This window comes from Neolamprologus multifasciatus, chromosome 1 (assembly GCF_963576455.1).
Source record: "Neolamprologus multifasciatus chromosome 1, fNeoMul1.2, whole genome shotgun sequence".
NCBI classification, from domain to species: Eukaryota; Metazoa; Chordata; class Actinopteri; order Cichliformes; family Cichlidae; genus Neolamprologus; species Neolamprologus multifasciatus.
This window is the reverse complement of record NC_140439.1, coordinates 17,856,574-17,884,000: the sequence shown is the minus strand read 5'-3', so window position 1 is coordinate 17,884,000 and position 27,427 is coordinate 17,856,574. Positions and strand designations below refer to the sequence as shown.

Sequence of the window (27,427 nt, the reverse complement as noted above, 5' to 3'; positions counted from 1 at the left end):
CTTGAGTGTCGTCACACTGTGTTTTCCCCAAACATGACATTGTGATTTTTTAACACATCAAAAAATCCTACTGAAGCTACATGAGAACCTACGTGGTCCACTAAATCAAAAATAATTGTCCCAGAAGGGACTTGAACACTAGTCAGCTGGCGTAAGGGTCTGTGACATTTGGCTTTGTCGCTATAACTGGAAACAGGCCTTCATGTTGTTTCAGTAAGACTTAAATTGTACATAACAGATGGTGGAGAGAGAGAGAGAGAAGTCATCCAAGCCAGTGGTCGGATGACTCGTTGTAACGTGACTAGAAATTACACAGCTTCCTTCAGTTAGTTGCATGCCTGTGTCCTGGGGACTGTTGTCTCTAAATACAAATGATATTACAACAGCAAGTTTATTTCCCAAAAAGTCCAGCTCTTCATTTGAGGCCGTGAACACACCTACTCACTCGTTTAACTTCACTCATTTTGTCCTGTATTTTATCGCACCTGCACAGCACTCTAATGTACATTGAGACGATTGCTAAGTGTGTCACGGAGCAACATTTGTGCTATTAGGTTATCAGTGTGACCCTTTGGCTTTAGTAAGATGTAAACAAATGTCAAAGAAAGACAGCGGCCAAAGTGCCCAGTGTGCTATAAGGGACTGGCCACAGCTGTCTGGGGCTCATATTATAGCCACCTTTACTCTGTTTGCATGACGACCTTGACCCACACCAGTGCATTATTTCCTCATGAGTAACCACCACTTGACTGGCACTGAGGAAAGGCATGAGAGGCAGCTGATAACACATGGAAAGTCAGCGGGCCTTTAAAAAATGATAAGACAAAAATATTTTGGTGATGAATGTTGGCCAGATACCTTTGTGGAGATAGGTTAATTGAAAAATCTAAATTGCCCATAGGTGTGAATGCAGGAGTGAATGTGAGTGCGAATAGTTGTCTGTCCCAGTGTGTTAGCCCTGCGACAGACTAGCGACCTGTCCAGGGTGTCACTGTTTGGAGCTGATTCTTTGTTGAGAGGGGAACAGTGAATGGACTAAATGTATGATTGTTGTTTCTCTGTGCCTCTCAAATGTTGCTTGCTATCTCCAGCTGAGGCCCCTGCTGATGGAAAACCAGAAGAAGCCCCTTCTCACCCTGCAGTAGCCCCAGTACAAGAAGAAACTCCTGCCCCAGCACAAGCTGAGGGTAAGTTCATTTTTATCACTCAGTGATTCCTTTGTTCTCTTACCAGCTGTCCATTTTTATAAAATATGCTGTGAAAATCATTCCCCGAATGCTCAAAAATGCCCCAAAATATCTCATAACTGTACATGTGTACTCCACAAAGACTTTGAAAACAGCTGCCATTTGTAAGAAAAGGCATTGCCTGGATGCTATTTTAAGTTTTGCACATGCTATGTTTAAAGAAAAGGTCTCCAAGGTCCTGTAATTCCATGCAGCAGGGTGGAAAAATACAGGACCCCTCAGACTTTTTAATGACCTTCTTTTAAAGAGGATTTCACATTTATTTTTACTGTAGTAGAGTAATGTCAGATCAAAAATTGTCATATTCTATTTAACAAAGTTTCAACAACAGCAGAAAGTTGAATGGTTTATGTGATGTGCCTCTATGTGACAAGTGCATTAAGGAGGCGAATATAGGACACAGGAAATAACCTCAAACAATCAGCAAATCCAAACTTTTGCCAGTGAAAAGTTGCCAGAAAACATTAGAATGAACCTCAAAGACAGTGAGCAAGTTTACTCAACAAAGGACATAAGGCGACTAAGACAAGACAGATGCAGAGGGATGACTGGGGCAAAGAGGAGATACAGCTGAACTGGACAAGACAAGAGATGAGAGACTACCAAAATAAAACAGGAAGTAACACAGGCACAACAACAGCCACACAGAGAGACTTGACAACCTGACATGAGGAACAAGGAGGGAATATAGTGACCACAACAGTAACTGAAACTAAAAACCCAAGCCTGAACACAAAATAACATACACAAAGCTGAAAAACAAAACAATAATAAACAATTTAGGAATGACCCTGAAGATCATAAACAGAACACGAGGGACCGAAATATAAAAAAGATTGGGTCAGCAGCCTGGGACCATGATAGGTTTGTCTTAACTCTCAGAGCTAAGCTAATAATGTGCTATTTTCAACATAATGTAAAACCCAAACATTTTTATAATTGAAGTTCATGCTGTAGCATTGTATTTTAATCCCATCGGTTTTCAGATGCACATCCTCCAGACACCAGACAGGACCTGACTGGACTCTTCACAGAGAAACCTCAGAGTGGAGAAGTCACTGTAGGTGAGTGGCTTCAAAATACAGGATATAAAATTACATACATTTAATCTTTAATCTAATCCCACAGAATTAACCAGCTATGTATTGGAAGGGTGGACACACAAAAGCAAAGATACTTGTAATGAAAATACTTAAAAAGTAGAATATTGTATCCTTTTAATAAAAAAAAAAAGAAAGAAGCTATATCGCACAATGAATGTAATGTGTATAATGTGCGCTCAGTAAGATGATCATTTGTAGAAAAGGTAAAGATGCCATCAGATATGACAATCAAATCCAAGCCTTGTTTTCACACAGGTGAAAACATCACATTTGTGGCTAAAGTGAACGCTGAGTCGCTGCTGAAGAAACCCACGGTCAAATGGTTCAAAGGGAAGTGGATGGACCTTGCGAGCAAGTCTGGAAAACACCTGCAACTGAAGGAGACATATGACCGCAACACCAAGGTGGGCTAATGCTAAAAAGACATCACAACAAGCAACACTAGAAGAAATTTGGAATAACATACGTTAAAAGCTATGCTTCCTTTCAAGGAACACACAAATGCAAGGGCTCGTGTTGTTTGTCACTAAAATGACCTTAAGGCTGGAATATGTAGCATTTCACGCTGAAGCAACCAACATGTTTTGCAAGTCCTGCCCTTCTCACTCTCAGTTGGGCAACATCTTGCCTCAGGCATTTATCCTGAAAGCACGACAAACCACAGGCACGCTATCTTTGAGGCAATGACACAGCAGTGACACATCAAACCTGTTCGGAAACCCAGAACTTCAAGGAAACTTAGAGATTTCAAAGGAAAGGAGGCAGGGAAAATCAGCAGACACCTTCCTAAAAACATCCCACATACACACAGCAAAACACATTATATCTCCAAACACATTAAATCTCACATCTCTTTGCACACATGTGATTGTAGGTCTACACATTTGAGATGCACATCATTGCTGCCAAGGCTAACTTTGCTGGAGGTTATAGATGTGAGGTTTCATCCAAGGATAAGTTTGACAGCTGCAACTTTGACCTCACTGTTCATGGTGAGTGTCCTTATTTTATTAATGTGACACTCTTTTTATAATACATACATACATACATACATATGTATACATGCACCACAGTGATTTATGGTATTGGACACTTTCTTTCAGAGGCTCGTGCTCCAGAGGGCCTGGATATAAGAGCAGCTTTCAGACGCACGTAAGTTTTATTTAAAAAAAATAAAATAAAATAATAATATATGTCATTCCAAGAATAAACAAAGTGATGTGACATTTTTAAAAAGATTTTAAAAAGTAAATTGTTTATATGAGTTGTTCATTGAGAGTTTAACTTCCTCATCCCATTTCTTTAATGTCACAGCTATAAAATTCACATTCCCTTTATAAAACTATTTATAATCCATTAATCAATCACACTTTTACTTCAATTTTATATTACCAGGCTGACTATATTTTAATAAAAGTGAAATATTGTCATATGTGAATGGTACATTTTGATACATTTTTTGTGATCTGTTTTCTGTAATCTCGTTTTATAATCAGAAAACCATTTTATTTTGGATTTGTTTCATATGAACAAACCAGTTTTTGCCCTCTGTAGAAAAATACAGAATATTTTTAAACAGTCTAAAGACGACTATTTTAAAGTGTGAAGGAAGGACTGAATTATTTCATTAGATGAGCTGGAGTAATTACTTCTGCATGTTTTCGGTAGATAACAGAAACACTGAAAACCACTTAAGTACCCATAGGCAGATATATTTTTGCACATGCTTTAAATCAGAGTCAATGGGGAACAAAACTGCAGCCATCACTTTGCCGTCAGCTTTGTGTATGATAGCGAGGACTCAGTAGATTATAAAGTCAATGCACAAGTACAGTTGCTAATAAACTGCAGTGGATTATTGCTGTCTGTGAAAAATAACTGTGGAAATGCTAACCTGTCAGGAGTGAAGGCGGTAAGAAGAGAAGTGGACCAGGAGCAAGGTAGTAAAGGTGTTTGTTGCAACAACTGAGGCCTGTATTCAAACTCTGAGGACTTTGTTAAAGAACAGAGAAATCAGGATGCAGATCAGAGACTCGTCTCTCTTCTGCGGCCTGCCTTTTCTCTGCCAAACAAACCCAGTGTTGTGAATGATACGGCCTCCCTTTTGCAGATTTTTGAGAACGACAACAGAAGGAAGACCTTGAGAGAGAGCTAAGTGTGGGACTCAAATTCAAAATCCAAAATGCAACTGCTAATTATAGCTGCGATTGTGTTAATCTTTGGCTCTCCATATGTGGAGATTTGAGCTATTAAACTGTTAAGTGACATGCCGCTAGTTGCATCTGTCAGCTCCCTCTGATCTCCTCCTGGGTCTTCATCAAAACACCAAAGCCAGCTGCACAAACAGCTACATGGCAGAGTGAAATTGGACGGTGGTTTGATCATACTGAAAGTGCAGGATGTGCTAAGACACAGGCTTTTCAGTAGCCGAGCTCTTCCATAAGGGGTTGCCACACAGAGGAAGTGCTGCTATGGTGTGTTGTAACTCCACCGCATAAACCAGAGACTCACCTTCTAATCCTGCTGCCGGGTCACAGGCAGGAGACAAACACACAGTCACATCTACTGTGCCCTTGTTCTTATCTGTTATCCCACTCATGAGCGGCAAACAGAGCCTATACCGTACGGTGACTTGTGTTTTCTTTAACCTTCAGTGTTTTGCTTTGTTCTTGCGTGAATGAATGCTGCTGCTCATGGCTTGAAGAACAGTTCTATAGTTTTGGGAAATACAACTTTTTGACTTTGTTTCCAGAAATGAAGTAAAGTTATCCTAATGTAACAAGAATGGAAGGAGATGTAAACGGCTTGCCTCGATGCCTTAGGCATGACTGGCTTTGCTGTTTTGCTCTTTGTTAAAAGATGCTGGTATAAGACAGATACAGTCATTCCTCAAAAACAAGAACACCATCTTGTGTAATTTCTTAGTAAACTTCCATGTAGTAAACTATTTGATTTTCAGCAGGGATTATAGTCACATTCAGATGCACACTGGCAGCTGTGGGCACCACAGTTGAGCAGTTATTCCTGTTAAACTTTTCCAAGTCTGCTTCGAGTCCGGCTGGACTCATGAAGCCGGTATGCTGTATTTGTGGAGCTTTGTGGATAAGTTTCCACCTACATTAACTGGACCAAACAGACCCCGACCCCCCTGACTACACCAGCATAAATAAATGTGTATTTCCCAAAATGAAAGCTGCTTCCTTAAACATGGCAACATCTGTCTTTCCAGACAAAAACATCTGCCTGCACTTCACATCTTTCCATTTGTTTTCTTTTAGTTTCGGTGTGTCCGATCCAGTTTTTTTTTTTCTTCCAACATTTTGATATGCAAGCATGTCTCTCCCTTGCATATTGGAGTAAACAGGAAATGATTTACCGAGTCTGGGAATGTGGATTTGTTTTTTTAAAAAATAGACTATATCTGTTTAGTAATAACATTTACTTATTGAAAAAATGAGAAAAAGGTAACCTACTGGGCTGTTGATATTTTCTGATTCCTGCAGTAGCACAGACGGAAATGATGACTCAGGAGAGCTGGACTTCAGTACTCTATTAAAAAAGAGGTAAGCAATTACAAACTAATAAACAAAAAAATTCTAATTATTTATAGTCTTTCAGCTTTTGTTGTTGTTTTTTTGGAGGGTTGCCCTTTATAATCTAAAACTCTCACGCTTTCATTCCTTCTGGATCTCCTTGCATCTTCAGAGAGTAAGCTACTTCTGCATTTGCAAACTAAAAGTTGGAATGATCACGGATCTGCAACCAAATAAGCCTGAACACAAACTAACAATGCACAGTGATAATTTAAGGTGGCATGATGTGTTCATTATCTCCGAGCTTTTATATTTGTCTGTCACGCAGAATAGAAAAAAGTGTTACCATTTTTTAAACGCATGCACATGATTTTCCATCACATAGCATCCTGAGTCACTTTGTCAGATCCCATTGTTTTTCCTCATGCTTTAAATTAATCCCCTGCTCACCACTGTCACAGCCCCGAAGATCATTTCACTCAGTCTATAATAAGTCTCACAATACTTCCACCTCTGTGCACCTACATTTTTCTTTGAAAGTCTTCGGGGTTAACACATGTCACATCCCTAAAATCCGCATATATGCCTCACTATAAGCAGACCCTGTGTTAAAATCCAAACAATGCATGCTTTGTTAGCATATGAGTCATTTTTGACTGACGTTGTGACTCCGGTTTAGCGTGTGCACGATTGCTTCAGTGCATTTTAACCATTGTAATGATATTTAATGTGCTTTAAAAGCATATTTCTAATTTGCTGATTGCATTGCTTTTGAAATGCTGTGTTTTAACTTTTCTGGTTTGTTTTGCCATATTTGCCTCTTGGGTTCTACCTCTGAACGAGCAGCAGTTTTTTAAAACCCTCAAATCGGTAAGAAACTGCTGACACGTTGTCTGAATGTCACTGGGAAACTTTTTGTTTTTCTGTGTTACTTGTTTTTTTCCCCCATGACAGCAAACATTTGACAGCAATAATTAATAGTAATGCTGAAATCACAATCATTCTTAGCTGATTATGTGCTGCTAGTCTATTACAGAAGCATAAGCAAGAGTCAGTCATTTTGACAGTATGTAAAACAAATGCATAATAATTCCCCATTACATGATGCACAGAGCAGGCAGATGGAGTTAAACAAAACTTTACTCAGGAGGCAGTCTCACACCAAACAAGACATCAGCAGCAAGTAAGCAACAAGGAAACAGATGACAGGTACACAGAGGTACACAAGCAGTGTGCACAGCTTAGTTAATCCAAGGTATGAAAAAGAGACATTCTCATTTGTAGTGAAACTGCTCTACAGAAAAAGAAAATGCCCATTTTATCTTATTTTGATACAAATATGTTGATATTAATGTTTATTGGGGATCATATTTGCTAGGAAAATTTAAGCATCTCATAGTTTTTCACATCTATAGCTTTTATTAACAGTGACACTCTCATATGGAAGGTGAGCAGCGCAACTGGACTGTATAAAAATAATGAATTTCAGGCCTCAATTATGGTGCGAGGGAAAGCTGCTTTCTCTATTTTTTTTTCTCTATATTATTTCTGCCTCTTTTCTGGCAGCCAGTTGTTTATTTAATGGGGTTAGGCAAGTAGTTTAGGTGCCTAACCATAACCAAATAAATAAATAAGTTCACATAAAATTTAAAAAAGTAAAAAAAGAAGACGAAGAAATACAAAGTAGGTATATATGGAAATATAGTACTACAATTAAGTCAAACTCTTGCCATGCCTTCACCACCACTTTAACCTTTTTTTTTTTTAAAAAATCTTTTCAATCATCAAGTTTTTTGTTGTCTTCACTACCAAATGTAATTTAGTAGCGAAGATAATACATTGTTATGAAGCAGGGTACAGGGCGGTGGTTCAGGAGGTAGAGCAAGTCATCGACTAACCGGAAGGTTAGTCATAAAATCCCTGGCTGCTTCAGTTCGATATTGAACCCTGCGTTGAAAAATGAACATGAAAGAGAAAGCATTTAGGCAAGGGAAAAAAATGCTCGTTTAAATATGTGTGTAAATGAGACATGTTGTACAATGCACTTTGAATGCCTAAGTAGAACAAAAAAGTGCTATATGAGAAACTGTCCAATAACAGCAGCACAAAAAATGTGCATGGGGAGCTTCATAGAAAGCCTTTCTCAGGTGGCTCAGTAATTTTGTTCATGTAGTTTGTAATACTCCTAAATTCTTAAAATTAGCTTTACAGTAACTACAAAATGAGATCAAGCCCATAATGACACAACAGGAGATTACAAAACACAATTGATATCGATCTGTTTAAACTAATCGTTAGCTACAAGTTTGTAAACAATCTACTAAAATGACTCTTGAGCGGTTGCTTGTTAGTTTTTCAGTATCGAATAATGAACTGATGCACTTGATATCAATGAGGCTATGTCCACACTTACCCGGGTATTTTTGAAAACGCAGATTTTTCTATGCGTTTGCACCTTTCCTCCACACTTAAAGGGAGTTTTCGGTCACTGAAAACGGAGATTTCTAAAAACTCCGGCCAGGGTGGATATTTTCGAAAACTCCGTTTTTGCATTTAGACGCAGAAAACGAAGAGTCAAAGGTGTGCGACTTTTTTGAGTCACACTGTGCGCCACATTATTGTTTCGGTGAAACAACAATAATGCTATTACTGTTAATTGTACTCTCTGCAGTGTTTAAATGCTTACATATACACACACAGTTACTGTCCCTCCACACATATGACTTGGTTCTGCTTCTATGCCCCAGCTTTGTTTACTTTTTCCCAGAGGCTTCTAGACTTCTGATTGGCCAACATTTCTACACGGTTAGGAATATAGCGCCTCCTGCTGCTTTGGCATGTTCCTAGCAGCGTTTTCCTTCATTTCTGCCTTTATGTGTGGACGGGATTATTTTTTAAAACGGAAACGGAAAATCTCAGTTTTCAAAAATACCCATGTATGTGTGGACATAGCCTGAATCTGATCCGTTTTGCCAGTGTGTTTCAGTGACTGTCCCTGTTTTAACAGCCTGCTTCTTTTCACTCATTCGTGTCACTGGAGTGGTTTTAACATCTCTGTCTTTGTGTGTTAGAACCGTGCAGGTGCACACAGAGACCGATGTGGATGTGTGGAACATCCTCAGCCAGGCTCCTCCTACTGAATATGAAAAGATTGCTTTTCAGTACGGAATCACCGACCTGAGGGGCATGCTCAAGAGGCTGAAGAAGATGAAGAAAGATGAAAAGAAAAGTGAAGGTTGGTGCGCTGAGCTTGTAGCAAAACTAACACAATTTAAATGAAAACCTAACAGAGACTGATTATTTTATTTGATTTATGCTCTGAAACACAGCTTTCCTCAAAAAGCTGGATCCTGCCTACCAAGTGTCAAAGGGCCACAAAATAAAACTGGCTGTTGAGGTTGCCAATTCAGATATTGAGGTGAAGTGGCTGAAAAACGGGCAAGAAATTCAACCAACTGGAAGGTCTGAATACACCCTATCTGTGCACCTTTGCTAAGTTTTATTTTTATAGATGCAAGTATTTTATCTTAATCAGGGCCTCATGCCTCAGTTTGCAGGGTGAGCTGAGGGATACTTAAAATGCATGCAGCCTTCTGAATGAGAAAGTGAACGCTGTTTTATTTCTAAAGTTTTAAATAAAAAGTCAGATGAACAACAGCACATATTATATATTACACTGTGTCAGTATTTATGTAACAAAGATTAAGGTGCGATGGAAGAGGAGTGTGTGGAAAAACTAACACTTCCACAGGAATTTGATTGATCATCGGTAAATGTGAGTGGCTTTATAAAAGCAGATGTTTTGGCAGTTTCTAGATCTGGAGCATTCAGATATATTTTAACACAATGAGGAGCAGGAAAGAAAACATCAGTGATCTTAGAGAAGCTATTATTGTTGCACATCAATCTTCATCATCAAACACTTTAAAATCTGTCATTCTGCACTGGGGAAGATTATATTCAGTTGTAAAACATTTAAAACAGCTGCCAATTTTCCCACGAGTGGACGTCCCATCAAATTCACCCCAAGGCAGAAAATTTGGAAAAACCCAACAACTACAACTCAGACTCTTACATGTTAAATGCTAAAGTTTGTTACAGTACAATAAGAAAAAGACTGAACAAGGCTGGCTTGCTTGGACGGGTTGCCAGGAGAAAGTCTCTTCTCTCTAAAAAGATCTTGGCAGCACGGATTAGGTTGCATAGTTGCATCTCAACAAACCACGAGACTTCAACAATGTCCTCTGGACAGACGAGACCAAAGTGAAGATGTTTGGCCAGGTGGTGGAGGGGTGATGATTTAGGGTTGTTTTGCAGCCGCAGGAATTGCAGTCTCTGAATTGACCATAAACTCCTCTGTGTACCAAAGTGTTCTGGAGTCAAATATGTCAAAATTGCCAAAACTGGGCCATGCAAAAGGACAATGATCAGCAAAAGAATAAAGGTGTTGCAATAATCCAGTCAAAGTCCAGACCTCATGGGCATAAATAAATGCCCACAAGCCTCAATGACCTGTAGCAATGTTGCAAAAAAGTGGGTCAAAATTCCTCCACACCAATGTGAAAGCCTGATAAAGTCATACCGAAAATGATTACTTCACATTATTGCAACTAATGGTCTTTCCACAAGCTATTGAATCATGGGCTGTGCTTAGTTTTCACACACTGCTTCTGCATTTTGACTTAGGTTCTTTTTAATGTGTTGTTGTTCATCTGAAATTCTATTTAAATCATTTTAGAAGATGCTCAGGGTGGCTTTTTATTATATTCTGTTGCAAAACTTTAGGAAGAACATACTTAACTATATTACTGATTGTTTTTCATTTCTCTCTTTTGCCTCTCCATGACCAACCTTCCCTAATTTGTGCCTTTATTGCGTCATTTGGTTAAATTGATAGCAAGTAAGTGTCATAAGTAATACAAAACATTTCCTTTCCTTCTCACACGCTATACTGTGGTTTTAAAAAACAAATAAAAACTGTGTTTTCATTGTGTGATAATCTTCCTCCCTGTCAAGGTACATATTTGAGAGTGTTGGCAACATGCGGTACCTCACCATCAACCACTGCTCCCTGGCAGATGATGCAGCGTATACCTGTAAAGTAGGAGAAGAGAAGTGTACCACTGAGCTCTTTGTTAAAGGTATTTGATGTTTTGAGAACATTCACAACATACCAGTTCCAGTACAGGTATGCAAAAACAAAGATGTTCAGCTAAATCACATGTTCTTATCTGTTTTGTGCAGAGCCTCCTATCCTGGTAGTGAAAAATCTGGAGGATCAGATGGTCATGAAGGGTGAACGGGTGGAGTTAGAGTGTGAAGTCTCAGAGGAAGGAGCAAATGTTAAATGGTTAGATGTTTTTCTTTACACTCATGGCTAAGCAGCCAGTAACTGATCATCCATGTCCTAATTTATATTAAAAAAAAAGTGTTCCATCACAGCTGAATAATCCTTATTAAATAAAATAAATGAATCATGAGTGAATAAAAAAGTATTCAAAGTGCCATCTACCATTAAATTATATTTAATCGGGTTAAATTTAGGCTCTCTTTTAATTTTCTGGATCCTTAACAGTTTCTCAGACACCCCACAGATGGCATCTGAGGATGTCATGTCTGCAGATAGATACCAGGCCTCAGAGACTATGAAGTGTTGCTACAAGCTGTGAATTATCATCTCAATGAAAAGGTTGCATGAGCCATTCAGTATGTCCCTTGTGACCTTTACCTGAAGAAGAAAGTTGCTGCTACAAATGTATACAAGCTATTATTGTGTGGCCAGTGTAGGTTTGTTGAAACAAAGTACAAAGATTAAATGTATCAGATATACCACCTCTGTATTACAGTTCTCTGTGGTTCTATGTATTCCTGAATTAACTGTTAATCTGAAAGGTCACCTTGTGTATTTAATGGAGTGACGCAAGTAGACCTAAACCTGCCAGTAAATTGAGATAAGGAAATGTGTGATTGTGTAACTAAAATGCAAAAAAACAAAAAGAAACAGGTGGTTGTGACAAAGTGAGAATCATCTGAAAGTTCCAACTTTTGCTAAAGCGATAAAATAAGTGTATAACACAGGACTGCAGCCAAAATGCTTCAAACAAATTGTCAAACCTAGCAAAAATGGCCCAAACTGGCATGTGTACCCTGGGACAACTTTAATAACCCTCTTGTACATGTGTATTTGTACATGGTCCATCTAACTAAACAATGCATCCCATTTGTTGAAGTTGGGCTCATGTGAATTCAAATTGGATTAATTCTGAAATGCAATGTAATCTTTCTAACTTAAGATATTGTCTTTATTTCACCTATTGACCTGTACTCTGACCTTGGATTGTGGAAGCAGGAAATCTGTAATGTTGTAATGTAAAGTTACATGTTGTTTAAAGTGTATCACCCAGAATAACATTTTAAATTTTGTTCCACCGCATAATGAAAAGTACACAAAAACTCACCAATGAAATGCACTGAACCATAATCAGACACGTTGCTAACTGATGAAACCAACACGTGTGTCATAATATTTTTAAGTGATGAAACAGATGAAATTTCTAAATGTCAAAACATCCCACAGGTCAGTGCTAAACCACTTAACATTGAAATATTAATCATTCAAGCTCTTTTATCTCAAGGGATGACTCAGTCATGTGTCTAAACAAAGCAGGCAACTAAGCAAAGAAGTCATTTTAACTGTAACTCTTTAAGCTTTTTGTTACTAGCAGCCTGTTGCAAAAACAAGTAGTTTGTGGTGCGTGGTGTGCAGTGTGTTCTTAAACAATCTGAGGAATTTGGGCAAGTGGAGGACAAAAAAAAGAACCTGGCTTAAAAAAATGTCCGCAGTAGATTAACAATATCTGACAGTCGTGTCCTTAAGATACAGGGGAAATGTCAGCTAAGCCCTGACACTGGCCCTTCAGTTGATCAGTCGAGTGTTCATCAAATCCTCATCACAAATGGTCTCGGTGGAAATTTGGCTGACAAGAAGTCATTATTGAGGAAGTGAAACAGGAAAAAAAGAAGCCGGAGATTAGCGAGTTTACCTCAGTTGGACAGAAAGTAAGGTCTGATGAAGTGATGAATCCATATTAAAATTTGTGGGTACAAATAATCATCAGTGCATATGGAGGAGGTCAGGAGAGAGCTTCAACAGTGAGTATCTGCAGCCCTCTGTAAAGCACGGTGGCTCTGTCATGGTTTTGGGACTGCATTTCAGCCAATGGTGTTGGGGATCTTGTCAAAATGGAGAAAGATTGATGAATTAAATACTGATTAAATACAGAAAAGTATCCTCAGATTTTGATTTAGTGTGCAGTGCCAACTTACTTACTGTGATTTTGCCTTATGCTACATTTCCACGTATGTTGGCACATGGTTTAGTAACATGTTTCACCACCTATTTACCATTTTCCTAGCAACATATTATGTACTGTACATAATATGGCGCAAAATGTAACAAAAATCTAACGTCTAGCCAATTAGCTGTTTTAATTGTCATACTAGGATTCAGTGACATCAAAATCCACAAGACGTAATGCATTTTACCTCAAAAGTAGACAACCTCTGAAAAATGGTTGAGCAGTGAAACTAGCTCTTTTTATCTGAAACTTTTCACCATGTTTGTTGATCATATTAATTTTAATTGTGGTTTTAATTTCTGATCAGGGAGAAAGATGGTGTGGAGCTGACAAGAGACGAATCTTTCAAGTATCGCTTCAAGAAAGACGGCTGCAAGCACGTGCTGATCATCAACGAGGCCACCAAAGAAGACTGTGGCCACTACAAGGTTAAAACAAACGGTGGCGAATCTGTGGCAGAAGTCCTGGTGCAGGGTGAGTGTCAGTTACGCCGTACAAACCATATGAACCATTTTTGTCAGTGATGAATTCTTCAAGGACACATTCCCATACCTTACCAATAGCTCCGTGGCCTTGCCACTCTTGGTATGTGGTCTATCTTTAGGATATAGCACCTATCATTGTCCCAAGGTTGCTCCACAGATGTAAGAGCACATGTAAGCTAAAGTTAGAAGACATATATTTTCACCTAAAGGGCAAAGAGTACTTTGTGGTTTGAAAGTATGTTTTATTATTAGATGGTAGATTTTCCTCTAGTACCAAGTCACAGCAGCTCGGTGATGCTGATGTAGGATCCCCGCTGGGCACAACTGAATTTTGTAAGTCTCCTTTTGAGAAATGAGTTAGATTTGGAACTTTTTTTTTCAATAACATGATGGTCTTTGGTATATTTAAGACAAGTGTCTCTTTGAAGGTGATTAGATGTTTTATTTTTAATTCCACAGGTGATCTAGAAATAATGGATGGAGACTGTTCAAACTCATCCATACACGGACGTAGGCAAAATTCATTAAAAAAATCTAGTTAGTTTTCCCTGTAACCATCCTAGCACCATTATCTCACAGAACAAAACATTCATCAAACAATATTTCAACTAAAAGAAAAGATTATCACACAATGGTCATCAACATCTGTTTAAAATGTCTTCGCTTTATATTGAATATGCATGCTCTCTCCTTTGCATATGTTGTTTTTGTGTGTGTGTGTGTGTTTCAGAGGTGTGTGTAGATATAAACCTGATCTTTGCTCTTTGTTGGCCTTTTAATTGAACAGCGAGCCTGCCAAGAATTACCAGCTGCTATCGTGTTGCAGGGATCAACACCTCAGTCCACAGTAGAGCTCCCATTATAATGCCATTGGACATTCCCATCATATATGCCCTACCTAGCAGTGAGCTGACGTGAAACTGTTGTAACCTTTAAAAGGAGCGTGGTGTGAGATATCTCACCCAGATAACAATTTCCCTGGGACAACTTTAATAACCCTCTTGTACATTATTTCATTTGATATACAGTAATAACCCGAAGCGCCTGCATATGGTCCTCATATCCTCATATCTTGCCACTTTATTTTCAACTATAAATCTAATTAACTATTCCTCTTGTGTCTGTAGCTAAGATACAACACACAGAGGAGACCCTCATGCTCAAAATCATTATCACATTATCCACGCGTACAGTCGCTGGAGCTTTTATTTTTTTTTTAATCATATTATCCTCACAAGCTATCAACTAAACCTGGCGTCTCATAAAGCAGAAGGCCTGCTGTTATCTGCACTCTGAGCCTGTGTTTTCTGAACATGTAGAGAAAGAGCTGGAAGTCTACCAGAGCATTGCGGACCTCACAGTGAAGGCAAAAGATCAGGCGGTTTTCAAGTGCGAGGTGTCAGATGAGAACGTGAGGGGAACCTGGTACAAGAATGGCGTCGAAGTCAAGCCTGATGCCAGAGTGAACATCACACATATTGGCAGGTGAGGACATGTTTGCACGTGGTAATGCGTGTTCGGTATGCTGCCTGCACTCCATGACGCCACAAGCTAAAGTTTTTGACCCCGTAGGATCCACAAACTGACCATTGATGACGTCAAACCGGAGGATGAGGGGGACTACACATTTGTGCCAGATGGCTATGCTTTCAACCTCTCTGCTAAACTAAATTTCTTGGGTAAAATGTGTGCTTTTATATTCTTTCACTTTAAAATTAGAGTCTCTTTAGAGACTCACATGTTCAAATTTTACTTAAATAACTTATTTAATTGTTTTTTTCTGGATTTCCAAGAGGTGAAGATTGATTATGTGCCACGTCAAGGTACATAGCCACCAACATACGCAGATTGTACCAGTCATAATACAAAATATTTTTCCATTTTAACCATTTACATTACATTCACAGATCCTCCTAAGATCCACTTAGACTGTATGGGTCGCACCGCCGAGTCAACCATTGTGGTGGTGGCTGGCAACAAACTACGTCTGGACGTCCCCATCACTGGAGACCCAGCTCCAACAGTGATCTGGACCAAAGGAGAAAAGGTAAGACAAATGAAAGGCTTGTGCTATTAATCATTAATTAAGACATGTGCCACCAGTCCAGAGTTATATAGGTAAGATTTGATTTGAAATCTGAAAAAACCCCATTCATTACTAAAGACACACTGATCAATCACAACATTAAATTACCTACGTGACAGCGTACAGGTCACTGTTGTGCCACCAAAACTGTTCTGACCCAGGTGGGACCTCCGAGGTTGGATAGCGGAGCCTACAAGCTCAATTTGATTGAGATACAGGGATCTCAGAAGCCAGGAAAAAAGATCTTTTTATTTGGTCTTGCTGGGTGAGGTGGCTGGCTGCCATCGGGGAGTGCTATCATCATGGGGGTGCATGTACTTAAATAATGTAACTGCAGTGCAATGAGAAGATGAATGTTGTTCATTTTACCTGTCTGCAGTTTCAGTGTTGTAGCTGATTAGTTTATATTTGTAGCTGATTATTTTATATTTGAAAGACATACTAATACTGCATTTTAAAAATAAATGCAACAATATGTTACATGCTTCCAATATTAAACAAGCCAAGGAGGTATATTTTCATCAAATTGCTTTTGATAATCTAAAGTGGCACAGGCTAGTTCTTCCATATTGATATCATGCAAACTAATACATTCCTCCGTGCTTTGGCTTGTAAACTTTGATGCTTTCACCGAGCTGAGTAAGCACAGTGCTGCTAATGGCTTCCAACAGTGATGCTAGCTGTAGTTTGCAAGTCTTTGATTTGAAGGGACCCTCTCTGTCCTCTTTGGCTTTTAAGGCTTTGCTCTGCTCAAATGTAGGCTAGTTCTGTAAAACCCGGTGGAGATGACAAAGGAGGGCACACAACCTCTTGGACCACGAAGGATGGGGAAGTAAGTGCACTTTTCATTATATGCTTATTTTTTGTTTGTTGTTTTTGTTCACTCACACCAGCACTGCCAGAACGTGCCTCAGTTTCTACGCATGTGCACTTGCTGACCTTTACAAGCTTTTGTGACACATAAACAGTAAAGTCACATGTCATGCATTTAGATTTACAAATGTATTGTAGAAATGTGCTGTAAACCTGCTGTCTTACAGCTTGAGCTTTGAAAAGACTTTAACAAGAAAACCTCAAAACCTCAAAGAGTTTAGTCAAAACTAATACATGGATTTTCTTAAAAACACTTTATCCAGTGAATACCATGGTTTTTTCCTTCCTCTGTGTCAGTTTTAAACACTAAGAACAGGATAAAACTGCTTGCAGAGTTCATCCATGTCACTAAGGTAAGAGCATGTTATGACTCTTCCCTAAGACAGACAGAGGGCACAGGAGGCTGAGCAGCAAGTACAATGTGTACAGTATGGAAAAGGTATAAACCATATGAGCATGAAAACTACATTTGGAAGCTCTCTTGCCATAAGGGGTCAGTACAGCAGGTAGTTCCACATGTCTGATTTGGCAGAGTTTTTTGCCTGATGCGACTCCAATGGGGATATTTGTATCTAGTTGAAAATGAGCTAGCAACCTTTTGTTTGGCAAGCAAATGTGTTAAGTGCTACACAACTGGAGATAAAATATACAACTAAATACTAGATTCCAACATTAAATGTAGTAATTGAGAAATATTGTCAAGGTATAATAAGTTTGTCATAAAGGAAGCAAGAGCAGCATCACCTCAATCTGGCATTGGTCAAGAAAGAAATTCAAATGGTTAATACTATCAGTCAGACCAGTATATTATATTAGTATTTTAAAGTTCACCTACTCTGAGACTTAATCTGAAGGATTTTTACTTTCTATTTTAAAAAAAGAAGAAGAATTAATTAGCTCATGAAATTAGATTTCAAATTAGATCTTCAAGTTGTAAAGCAGCAAATTGACATGCTAAATTGTATATTCATGGAAATAATAATGAAAGCATTCATTGTCTGCATTTATAAAAGCTGATAAATGACTTCAACAAAGTCAAGAAGAAAGGGGAGAAACACCCTTCAAATACGTTATGAGAGTTGAATTTGCATGGTTTGTCCACCATAGGGCACTCTGGAATTTCCTTCTCAGCGACACATGTTTGCAACACTACAAACAACCAGCAGATGTGAGCAGAGTGAGGCAAAGTGTAAAAAAAAAAATAATTTTAACAAATATTAACCACACAAATGGCAGTGTAAAATATTAGCTGATACTGATTTTTTTTTTTTTTAAATCAGCAAATATTGTTATTTGTATTCATCTTAAAAATCATAATTGATCCGGCTACAACCATCATTTTTAAGAAAGTGCAGCACAAATTCCCAAAAGAAACTTTGCTCAATATAATCGAGTAACTTTCATGGTTGTCCTCATGTAGGTCGTCACAGAGGGAGACGGTAGGGTCCATGTGGAAACCACCAAGGGCCACTGTGTCTTCACTATTGAGTGTGCTGAAAGGCAGGATGAGGGAATCTACTCTGTTGTGGTTCGAAACCCTGCTGGGGAAGATACAGCAGATATCCATGTGAAAGTTGTCGGTAAGACATCTTTTATCATTATTCTCCCTACCAAAGCCCCAGCAATACCAATTAACACACACCAACAGCCATCAAAGTTGTAAATTTATGAAATTTATCTATGAATGTCAAACTTCCTTCTGACAAAAAGAAGAGTAATGTTTCTCCTCCAGATGTTCCTGATCCTCCCATGGCTCCCACAATCCTCAGTGTGGGTGAAGATTCCTGTGTCGTTCAATGGGAACCCCCTCTGTTTGATGGTGGCCAGCCAATAATTGGTAAAAATAACTTCTAATGGGCTTTATTTCATAATAATATGAGCCATTTTCTTTTTGCATCTTCCGTTATTTTTCCTTGGAGACACCAAGCCAATGGCAACACACACTTGAATTTGCAGGTTATGTGCTGGAGAGAAAGAAGCTGAAGAGCTACAGGTGGATGAGACTGAACTTTGACCCCTACCCTGAAACCACCTATGAAGCCAAGCGTATGATAGAAGGTGTGCCGTATGAGATGCGAGTCTATGCTGTGAACAGCATTGGTATGTCTCGTCACAGTCCAGCCTCTCAGCCATTTGTGCCAATCGGTGAGTCCGTGAATTTGTCTTTAGATTAAATAAACAAAAATAATTGTAACACTGAAATGGATAAGTGGATGTTCCATTTTCATTCAGGTCACTTTCATGAAAAGGTTGATTGATGAGTTGCCTTGGGTGTAAAGACAGATTGTGATAACATTGGCATGTTTGACTTGAATAAGTTGGGTCATGCAAGTTCCAGTGACTTAGTCAGTCTAACGTTTCACTCAGGTCATAGGGCTAGGGTGACTTGTAATGTGGTCATGAGTTCACAGGGTCTGTGGACTGCACATGTAACAAATTAAAAAATAAAAACATGATGATGCAAAGATCATCTCTGAGTTAACTCAGGAGTACAGTGCATCTCTGTTGGCTATAAGGAAGAAGTGGCATTTCTGTGGTATAACGCAAACATGAGTAAATAGTCACTGAGACACCGAACACATGTCAGGCTCGTATGATATTGATTTAGAATGGACTTTTAATTAAAACAATTGATAGTCTATGACTAGTTCATCAATAGTCTACTGGGCTGCAGGCACACCAGTTCAGCTCCTGGGCTCCTCTTCTCCAGATCTATGCTCCAGATCTATGCTGCAGTATGCAGTTTAGCATTGTCTTACTGAAATATATGACATAATCTGGATGGGAGCATGTGTAGCTCTAAAATCTGTATATACAGACTTTAGAGGCATTGATGTTGCCTTGCCACATATGCAAGCGCCCAGTTCCACAGCCAAACAAGGTTTGGAGTTAGATGCACTGTTTATGACTGTCACTTTTCATTCAGCAGCTCAGGTTTTAGTTGTCTTTTATTGTGGCACAAATTTATCTAAACTGCAATTGTATCCTACACTTGTTGATTTAAGAGGGAGCATCAGTGTATCCAGATGGTCAGTTACTCTTAAGACAGCTGATTAGGAAACTATCCATGGCATCCCTCTCTATAAATAATGGCCTGGAAGCCCTTGACTCTGCTGGGACCAGCTGCTTAACACACAGGGGGGTCACTGCTTCTGTGGAGGCTGCTGCAGAACAAGCATCGTTATTACAACAAAGACAGCAGGACGAGAAGAGAAGACTGTCAATGAGAGAAAGAAAAAGACCACATTGAAGAAGCAGATACAACCACCAGTTTAAATTAACAGCAGGACGTCTATGCACCGAGGAAAAATATGACAAAGCCTAAGCTCTCAAAGACGGCTGAGAAGAAGCCAGTGGAAGATAAGAAGTCTTTGGAACCTGTGGAAGAAACGGCAGCTGGGGCTCCAGAGAATGCACAAGCAAACTGTGAACACAGTAAAGCTGAGACAGAGGCACCTCCACCTCCTGATGCAGAACAGGAACCTGGAGCCAGTAGTGCGGAGGCAGCACCCAGTGGAGAAGAGGGAGCACCAGCTGAAGATGAAACACCAGCAAAAGGTGTCACTCTGACAGAAAGTGGTCTTCCTGCAGAGGAAGCTGCAGCCCCAGCAGTGCAGACCCCCGTGGAGCCTGCTGCTGCCGCTGAGCCAGACCCACAGCCTGTAGGCATTGTTTGATTTAGGGTTTTAGGATGTGATTTTTATTTGATTTTATTTTTTTGTTGGATTATCATGCAGGTTTTAGAAAAAGGTTCAATCCGCACTAGCAAAATTACTATGGTCATAGCTGACTGTATATTTAGTTTATGTTGGCAGTGAATTAAGTAAATATCTGTCAGTGCACTGACTGCTCAGCAAATCATTCCCTAACACGTTTACTGGCTGTGCAACACACACAGAAATAGTCACACAATATTTAAAACTTTACACATTTGGTTTCTACGTGTTTAAGGGCAATATGGAGTAGCTATTCAGTTTGTTCACAGCTCCGCATATGCTTTCAGTTTGTCCTCAGAGTGATAACAATAGGGCTAAACTAGCCACTAAATCAGTTCCTCCTCTGTTTCACACAAATTCTAATTAACCCATTGAAGCTGTTCTTCTAACTGTCCTCCTAAAAGAAAAGATTCAATCCAAAGATGTAAGGCCGAAAATCGACCATCTTGGTCTCTATGGATGAGAAACTCCCAGGCAAAAGAGCTGTATAGCGCTCCAGAGCCACAGGTCTGAAATCACGTGTCACACAAAGTATCACAGCCACTTGGACTTCAGCCTGGCAAGTCGAGGTCAGTCATATTCACTGGCTCATATTTCACTGGATGGAAAATGATGCCTAAATCTGGCTTATGGCCTAAACGGCCATTTGATAACTAATAACATTTAATATTTAATTAATATGTCTTTGTTGTTCAAGTTAGGACAGGATTAGGCAACCTGATACTGAATTTCATTATTGGAGATGAAGATTGTGCTAAACCCTGTGGACTATATAAGACCAATAGCTCATCTTCACATACCTCCCACTAAAGCTGCCTGAGTATGATCTGTGTATGCTAACAAGAACTTACACAAGTGCATACTGAATTTAACTTGACGGTCTGCCACTGCTTCTTAAACACAGAAATGTAATAAATACTGTTGATTATTATCTTATTGGATGTAGTCAAGCTTATACTAGCAAGCTATCTATACAATTATAGAGTGTAGAGGAACACTGGAGGAAAGAAAGATGCAAATTAGCCCAGATATCTATACACAATTCATCAAAACTGCAGCACAGGCAATCCTGGATGGTCTGTTAGTAAAATTACTGCAAGGCAAACAGCATTATTTGTCAGATAATTTGATTAAAATGCTCTAAACCCTGCTTTTTAACTAAGGGTAGATCTTTGCCTTAAAAATAAATTAATTTAAATACAAGATGAGGAAAAGTAGTGATTTTCTTTTCTCAGTCATTGCTTACCCAGCATGTTCTCCTTAAATTCTCTTTACATTAGAGTTTTAAATATTTTTATTCAGCCATAAACTGACACACAAATTTTTTTTTCATCGATGTGATCAATTGTAAGGGGACAAAAAGTTAAAAAGATTGTGCATTAATATATAATATATATGGTCCCTAAATTCTAAAGCTCTCTGTCACTGTCCTGACACTGATGACAGACTGATTGTGAAATAATTTATTTTAAATAAAATGAATGACAAACTAGCATCTACCTGGGGTTTCAAGAAAGACGTAATGTGCAGCAAAAGTGGAGGAAATGGAGAGAAGACCTGTTCCTCATAACTAACCTGAGGTTTGATTTAGCCCTCTGGCTTTGAGCTTTTCCTCATTACAGGGTTCGCAAATTTTACTAGGCCTCCTTTTTTGGAACAGGACCCTAAAGTGTAATGAAATGCAATTTATTAGGTAGACTTTAAGAAAGGAGATTTTTTTCTTATTGTCTGTATGACTTGGAGCTTGCTGACTTGACCTGGTGTGGAACAAAAGAAAAGTAAAGCTGCAGTGTAATGTGATGATGGCTCTGAAGAAGGGTTAAATAATCTTGTACTGATTATTGTCATCCACTTGTCGAGTAATTAATTAAAGTAATGTATTGCTTTAAAGCTCTAGCTGACTCAAAGGGACATTTATGTGCTCTCTGCCTCTTCCTCAGCTCCGACAAGCGAGCCCCTTGGACTGTGCATCGACAACGTCAGTGACACTTCTATCACGCTGAAGTGGCGGCGGCCTGAGAGAATTGGCTCAGCTGACCTTGAGGGCTATGGGATTGAGTACTGCAAGGAGGGCAGTAAGTACCGGAGCAAGTTGCATTTATGCTAATTTCCACATCATAACTCTGTGATTTGAGTTTATTTGAATTTTTTTGTGGTTTCTGGCAACAGCTGATGAATGGATACCAGCAATGGAGGGTCTGACAGAGAGGACGTCGACGGTGATCAAAGGCCTCACCACCGGAGACAAGCTGCAGTTCCGTGTGCGAGCCTACAACATGGCGGGACCCAGTGCTCCCGCCACTCTGGCTCAGCCCGTCACCATCAGAGAGATTATGCGTGAGTAATTATAGATTATACGCTTCATTATTCGCTTACATCCTTTAGTTCCCTACGTGGACGTGATATACAATGCTCAGCCATTTTTTCATACTCTTATTTTGTGTTTTATTTTCACAGAACGCCCTAAAATTTGGCTTCCCAGAAATCTCCGTCAGACTCTTATCAAGAAAGTTGGAGACATCATGAACATCGTGATTCCATTTCAGGTGGCTTCATGAACACATGAAACACAACAAGGGATGTTACCTATGTTTGATATCAAAGTAAAACATGACTGATGTCTTTATCATTATTGGTCATATCTGGTGGTCATATCAGTGTGACTGGATGGATAAAAAGGTAGGATTATTTCACCTTTCCCAGCACGGACATAAAAAAATGTAAACCTTGGTCTGAAGACGGCACCAGGTCAAAAGTCACTTTCATGTTAACATGTAGGCTGTCAGTAATTAAGAATGTGGCCACTTAAGAATCTGCTCTTTGGAATCTGGAAACTTCACCTGTAAGGTCAGATAATTGCTTGGAAAACTTGTTTGTGGGAAAATTCACAGTAGTTTCCTCAAAAGTATTTAAGATTTTTAACTCTGGATCAAAGCAGTGTAGTGATGCCACTTTGAGGTCAACCACTTTTAAAATGACGTGCCTTTGATATTGACCATAGACTGGTCCAGGTCCAGGTCTGAAAAGTGAAGCCACAGTAGAAATGTTTTGAACCCACACTCTAATGGACCAGCAGGGGGTGAGTCCTGAGTTTGTAAAAAGAAGACAGGTTGTACTGAAGTCTATAGAGAACTGCTCCTCATCTCCCTCACTCTATCACCTCAGCCCTGATTGTGTTCAAAGGAGTTTGTAGTTTTGTTTTGACAAGCTGACCAACTGTGGCAACGCTGAGCAATGTTCTGTTTATGAGCTGCTGTTTGAACTTGTAAGTGTGACAGGAGAGAGCTGAAAGGTTGCTTTTCTTGTCTCTTATTTGCAGACAAACACAGAAGCAATCTGAGTTACAGCCATTCCTTTCTCTTTTCTTGTGATGCAGGGGAAACCCAGGCCAAAAGCCACATGGAGCAAAGATGGGGAGCCCCTAGATCCCACATTAGCTAGTGTTAGGAACAGTGAAGTTGACACGATCTTCTTCATCCGCAAAACAGAGAGAAAACATTCTGGGAAGTATGAGCTCCAGGTGCAGATTGAAAACGTGGAGGACAAAGCAGCAGTAACACTGCAGGTCGTTGGTAAGCAGAACTGAACAAATGGAGAGCTACGTTTGACTTCTAATCGGAGTATAAAAAATCACTGCATTAAAACAGCACCACAGATGTTTTGTCAGTGGGCACTGAATGAGAGCTCCTATTTTATTTCCTTCTACAGACCTCCCAGGCCCTCCTGAGGCTCTAAAGATTGTTGATACCTGGGGTTTTAATGTGGCGCTTGAGTGGAAGCCTCCAAAGGACAACGGAAACTGTGAAATAACCGGTTACACCATTCAGAAAGCCGACAAGAAGACTATGGTGAGACTGCGCTAGAAAGCTTTTTGGAGTCCAGCTGGATCCAAACACTAGTTCTCGCTTTTGCTGTTAGCATGTTTTTCCATGCTTTTCCACCCAATAATAAGCAGCTAAATTCAATAAAAGTAGAGATTAATTTAATGTTTTAATTTACCTAATTCTTTCCTGTCCCTTTTTCCACCTTTCAGTACCAAAAGTTACATAGAGCAGACGTTCAGGTTAGGAAAATCCTGGTGGACAGAATCTATTGGAAGCACTTTTGCTCAGCTTTCTTGTGGTACCATGCCTGTTCCAACTTTATAGTACCTGTGCCAGTAATAGAAATTTGTGCAATATGTTCCACATGGGGAACCTTTGGTAATTTTTGTTGCTAGTGCGTGTCTCCAGTGGTCAGGTTAGGTAGAAGAGATAATAACACTGAAATCTAAATTTCTTTCTCCCTGGCCCAACCGTGGTCTGTGGTCCTGGATGGTGTTAGATTAATATTTTAGTCTCCCTCCTGGAACATATCCTCTAATTACAGCAGCTTATGCTGAATATGCAGTTTCTGCTGGCACACGGGAGAAGTTTGGTTTCTGGAATTTGTATTTGGAAACATCTGCATAGTTCTGTTATCTAAATGTAACCAAACTATTTTTTAAGTTAACAAAGTCTAAATATAAGTCAGCAGTTAACAAAGATTTATTAAATTGATGAGGCTTGGGACTCTCAAGCAAGCCCTACTTATCCACCACAGCCTGCTCCCAGCACCAACTTAGTCAGTCAGTATATTACAGTTGTGGTCAGTTTACATACAGTTTTTAAGTTTACATAAACTCATCATGGGCATAAATGGTAATGGTAAATGGCCTGTATTTGTATAGCGCTTTACTAGTCCCTAAGGACCCCAAAGACAACCAGTCATCCACCCATTCACACACACATTCACACACTGGTGATGGCAAGCTACATTGTAGCCACAGCCACCCTGGGGCGCACTGACAGAGGCGAGTAATATTATAGTAATTTGTTTTTTTAAATAATTTCTTTCAGCTGTTAACCTATGGTATTTGGTTAATTGTCCCTTATCAAGTTGCACCTTGACCAGATACTTCTGGTGGCCATCACTAAGCCTCTGGCATCACACAGACTCAATTTCTAAGGAGGCCTACACATTTTCAGTAGGGAGGTTCGCGAAAGAAGCTAAACGTTTTATCCACTGCAAAGCAGGTTTTGATGTGTGTTTGGGATCATTGTCTTTTTGGAACATCCATCTGTGTCCAAGTTTGATTATTCCGTCCACTTTGTGCAATGCAGCAGTACCACTGCTAGAAAAGCAGCCCCAAAGTATGATGTTACCACTTTGACCATGCTTAAGAGTTGGTACGTTTTACTCCTTCAAACATACCTCTTGTCATTTTGGTGAAACAGCTCAATTTTTGTCTCATCTAAGCACAAAACTTTTCTCTAGAAGTCATTTGGGCTGTTCGGGTGTGCAGCTGCAAACTTCAGTCCACCTTGAAGATGCTGATTTTGGAGCAAAGGCTTCTGTTGTGGTCAATACCCTCTCAGTCTGTGGCGATTTAAACCTTATTGTGAACGGTAACACTGGTGTTCCAACAGTTTCCAGTTAGTGGCAGCTTTGAGCCTTGGTGGTTCTCATCTGATGTTAGATTTCTTTCTGACCTTAGCAAAATGGTAGCAGATCTAAATAACTTGTAGTTACGTACAAGTGTAAACTCCTTATCTTGAAATCTGCAGTTGTTTAGAAACGTCTCAAAGAGACCTTCCCAATTCTACAATTCTCCTTCCTAGATCCTATTGTTAGTATTGGTTACTCCAGTGAGTGCTTGTTAAGATATAAGGCAGAACCTTTCAAAACGTATTAAAAAATTAAAGTGACTTTAATGGCGAACCCATTGTGTATATTTGAGCCTTTTTGCTGATGTTTGATCCTGTGTGGATTATCGAAAACTGCAAATAAATTTGATCTTGAGCACCCAATTCTTGTTTTTTAAAGTCACATTCAGACTCTTCCCAGTAACTTTCCTCTGTGGGTCACTAGTGATGTAATATCTGGCCTCCTGGCAAGAGTTCCAACTGCCACCATCCTCCACCTCGAGCCGCCGGGAACAGTGTCAGCCAGGAATGTCCTAATCTTATCCTTGTAGCTTTGAGCTGGTCCAGATTGTCTGCACAGTGACGCAGGTCCATTGTTCCCCTGCCAGCACAGCAAGTGCTCATGTTTCACTCTAGCCATTATTATTAGATCAAATTAAGTTTGCTTGCAACATAGTGAGGTAGGAGTGTTTATTATCATGTTACCAAAAACAGTGTACCTGTTATGTGGCATAGATAAAAGCACTAAGGACAGGTGTCCTTTAAATAAACCCTTATCATGTGTTGCGAAATAAATAACCTGTGATAAATTCTCCTTTGGGTGAGCACTTTTCTCTTATCAAATCAGTAAAATCTTTGTAATGTCTCAAAACTTTATGTGGGCTGTGCCTTAATGTAAAGATTAAATGTCATAAAATGAAATATTACCATAGCCATCCAGAGTAGCTTCAGGTGTCCTTAAGCTGAAAACTTAAATAAGTATGAATGACACCCACACTCTAAATAAAACCAATTTATAAAAGTATGATGATTCATTCTTTTTCCTCACTCATTCAGTTACATTTGTCTTTAAAGTGGTACTTAAATGCTCAATCTGTTTTTTTTGTGTGTGTGTTTTTTAATTAATGTGAAGGAATGGTATACAGTCCATGATCAGTACCGGCGAACCCATTGTGTTGTGTCCGACCTCATCATGGGGAATGAGTACGTGTTCCGAGTCTTTTCCATAAACCTTGTGGGCCTCAGCCCAAAGCCGTACTGCACAAAAGACAGTGTTTACATTCAGAAAACAGGTGAGCAAATATAGCCAGTGTGACACACTTGTGGTTATGACTATATGCTCTTTGGAACTGAAAGGAAAATATCCAATTCTCAATCCTCTCAGGTATCATATACAAGCCACCCAACTACAAGGATCATGACTTCACAGAGGCTCCCAAGTTCACACGCCCTTTGGTGGACCGTTCTGTCATAGCAGGATACAACGCCACCCTAAGCTGCGCCGTGCGAGGAATACCAAAGGTCTGTAGGGTGTGAATTAGATGTTTCAAAGATATTCACTTTTACTAGAATTAAACCTTGT

At 39.4% G+C, this 27,427-nt stretch overlaps 1 protein-coding gene across 2 annotated transcripts in view; it reads left to right on the top strand.

Annotated features, from left to right (window-relative positions):
- Positions 1-27,427, top strand: part of mybpc3 (myosin binding protein C3) — a 33,659-nt gene that overhangs the window by 3,693 nt on the left and 2,539 nt on the right. For both annotated transcript variants that reach the window (XM_085153705.1, XM_085153710.1), the window contains 29 exons: positions 1,092-1,187; positions 2,234-2,311; positions 2,606-2,754; positions 3,225-3,342; positions 3,454-3,502; positions 4,252-4,290; positions 5,854-5,913; positions 6,727-6,753; positions 8,955-9,118; positions 9,213-9,345; positions 10,781-10,783; positions 10,900-11,024; positions 11,128-11,233; positions 13,549-13,715; positions 15,046-15,211; positions 15,299-15,405; positions 15,520-15,549; positions 15,634-15,773; positions 16,573-16,644; positions 18,106-18,265; positions 18,418-18,522; positions 18,642-18,830; positions 22,342-22,476; positions 22,571-22,738; positions 22,859-22,947; positions 23,778-23,973; positions 24,110-24,249; positions 26,978-27,137; positions 27,230-27,366. In XM_085153705.1, coding sequence (XP_085009831.1) covers positions 1,092-1,187; positions 2,234-2,311; positions 2,606-2,754; positions 3,225-3,342; positions 3,454-3,502; positions 4,252-4,290; positions 5,854-5,913; positions 6,727-6,753; positions 8,955-9,118; positions 9,213-9,345; positions 10,781-10,783; positions 10,900-11,024; positions 11,128-11,233; positions 13,549-13,715; positions 15,046-15,211; positions 15,299-15,405; positions 15,520-15,549; positions 15,634-15,773; positions 16,573-16,644; positions 18,106-18,265; positions 18,418-18,522; positions 18,642-18,830; positions 22,342-22,476; positions 22,571-22,738; positions 22,859-22,947; positions 23,778-23,973; positions 24,110-24,249; positions 26,978-27,137; positions 27,230-27,366 — 3,308 coding nt within the window. The remainder of the gene's footprint in view (positions 1-1,091; positions 1,188-2,233; positions 2,312-2,605; positions 2,755-3,224; positions 3,343-3,453; positions 3,503-4,251; positions 4,291-5,853; positions 5,914-6,726; positions 6,754-8,954; positions 9,119-9,212; positions 9,346-10,780; positions 10,784-10,899; positions 11,025-11,127; positions 11,234-13,548; positions 13,716-15,045; positions 15,212-15,298; positions 15,406-15,519; positions 15,550-15,633; positions 15,774-16,572; positions 16,645-18,105; positions 18,266-18,417; positions 18,523-18,641; positions 18,831-22,341; positions 22,477-22,570; positions 22,739-22,858; positions 22,948-23,777; positions 23,974-24,109; positions 24,250-26,977; positions 27,138-27,229; positions 27,367-27,427) is intronic.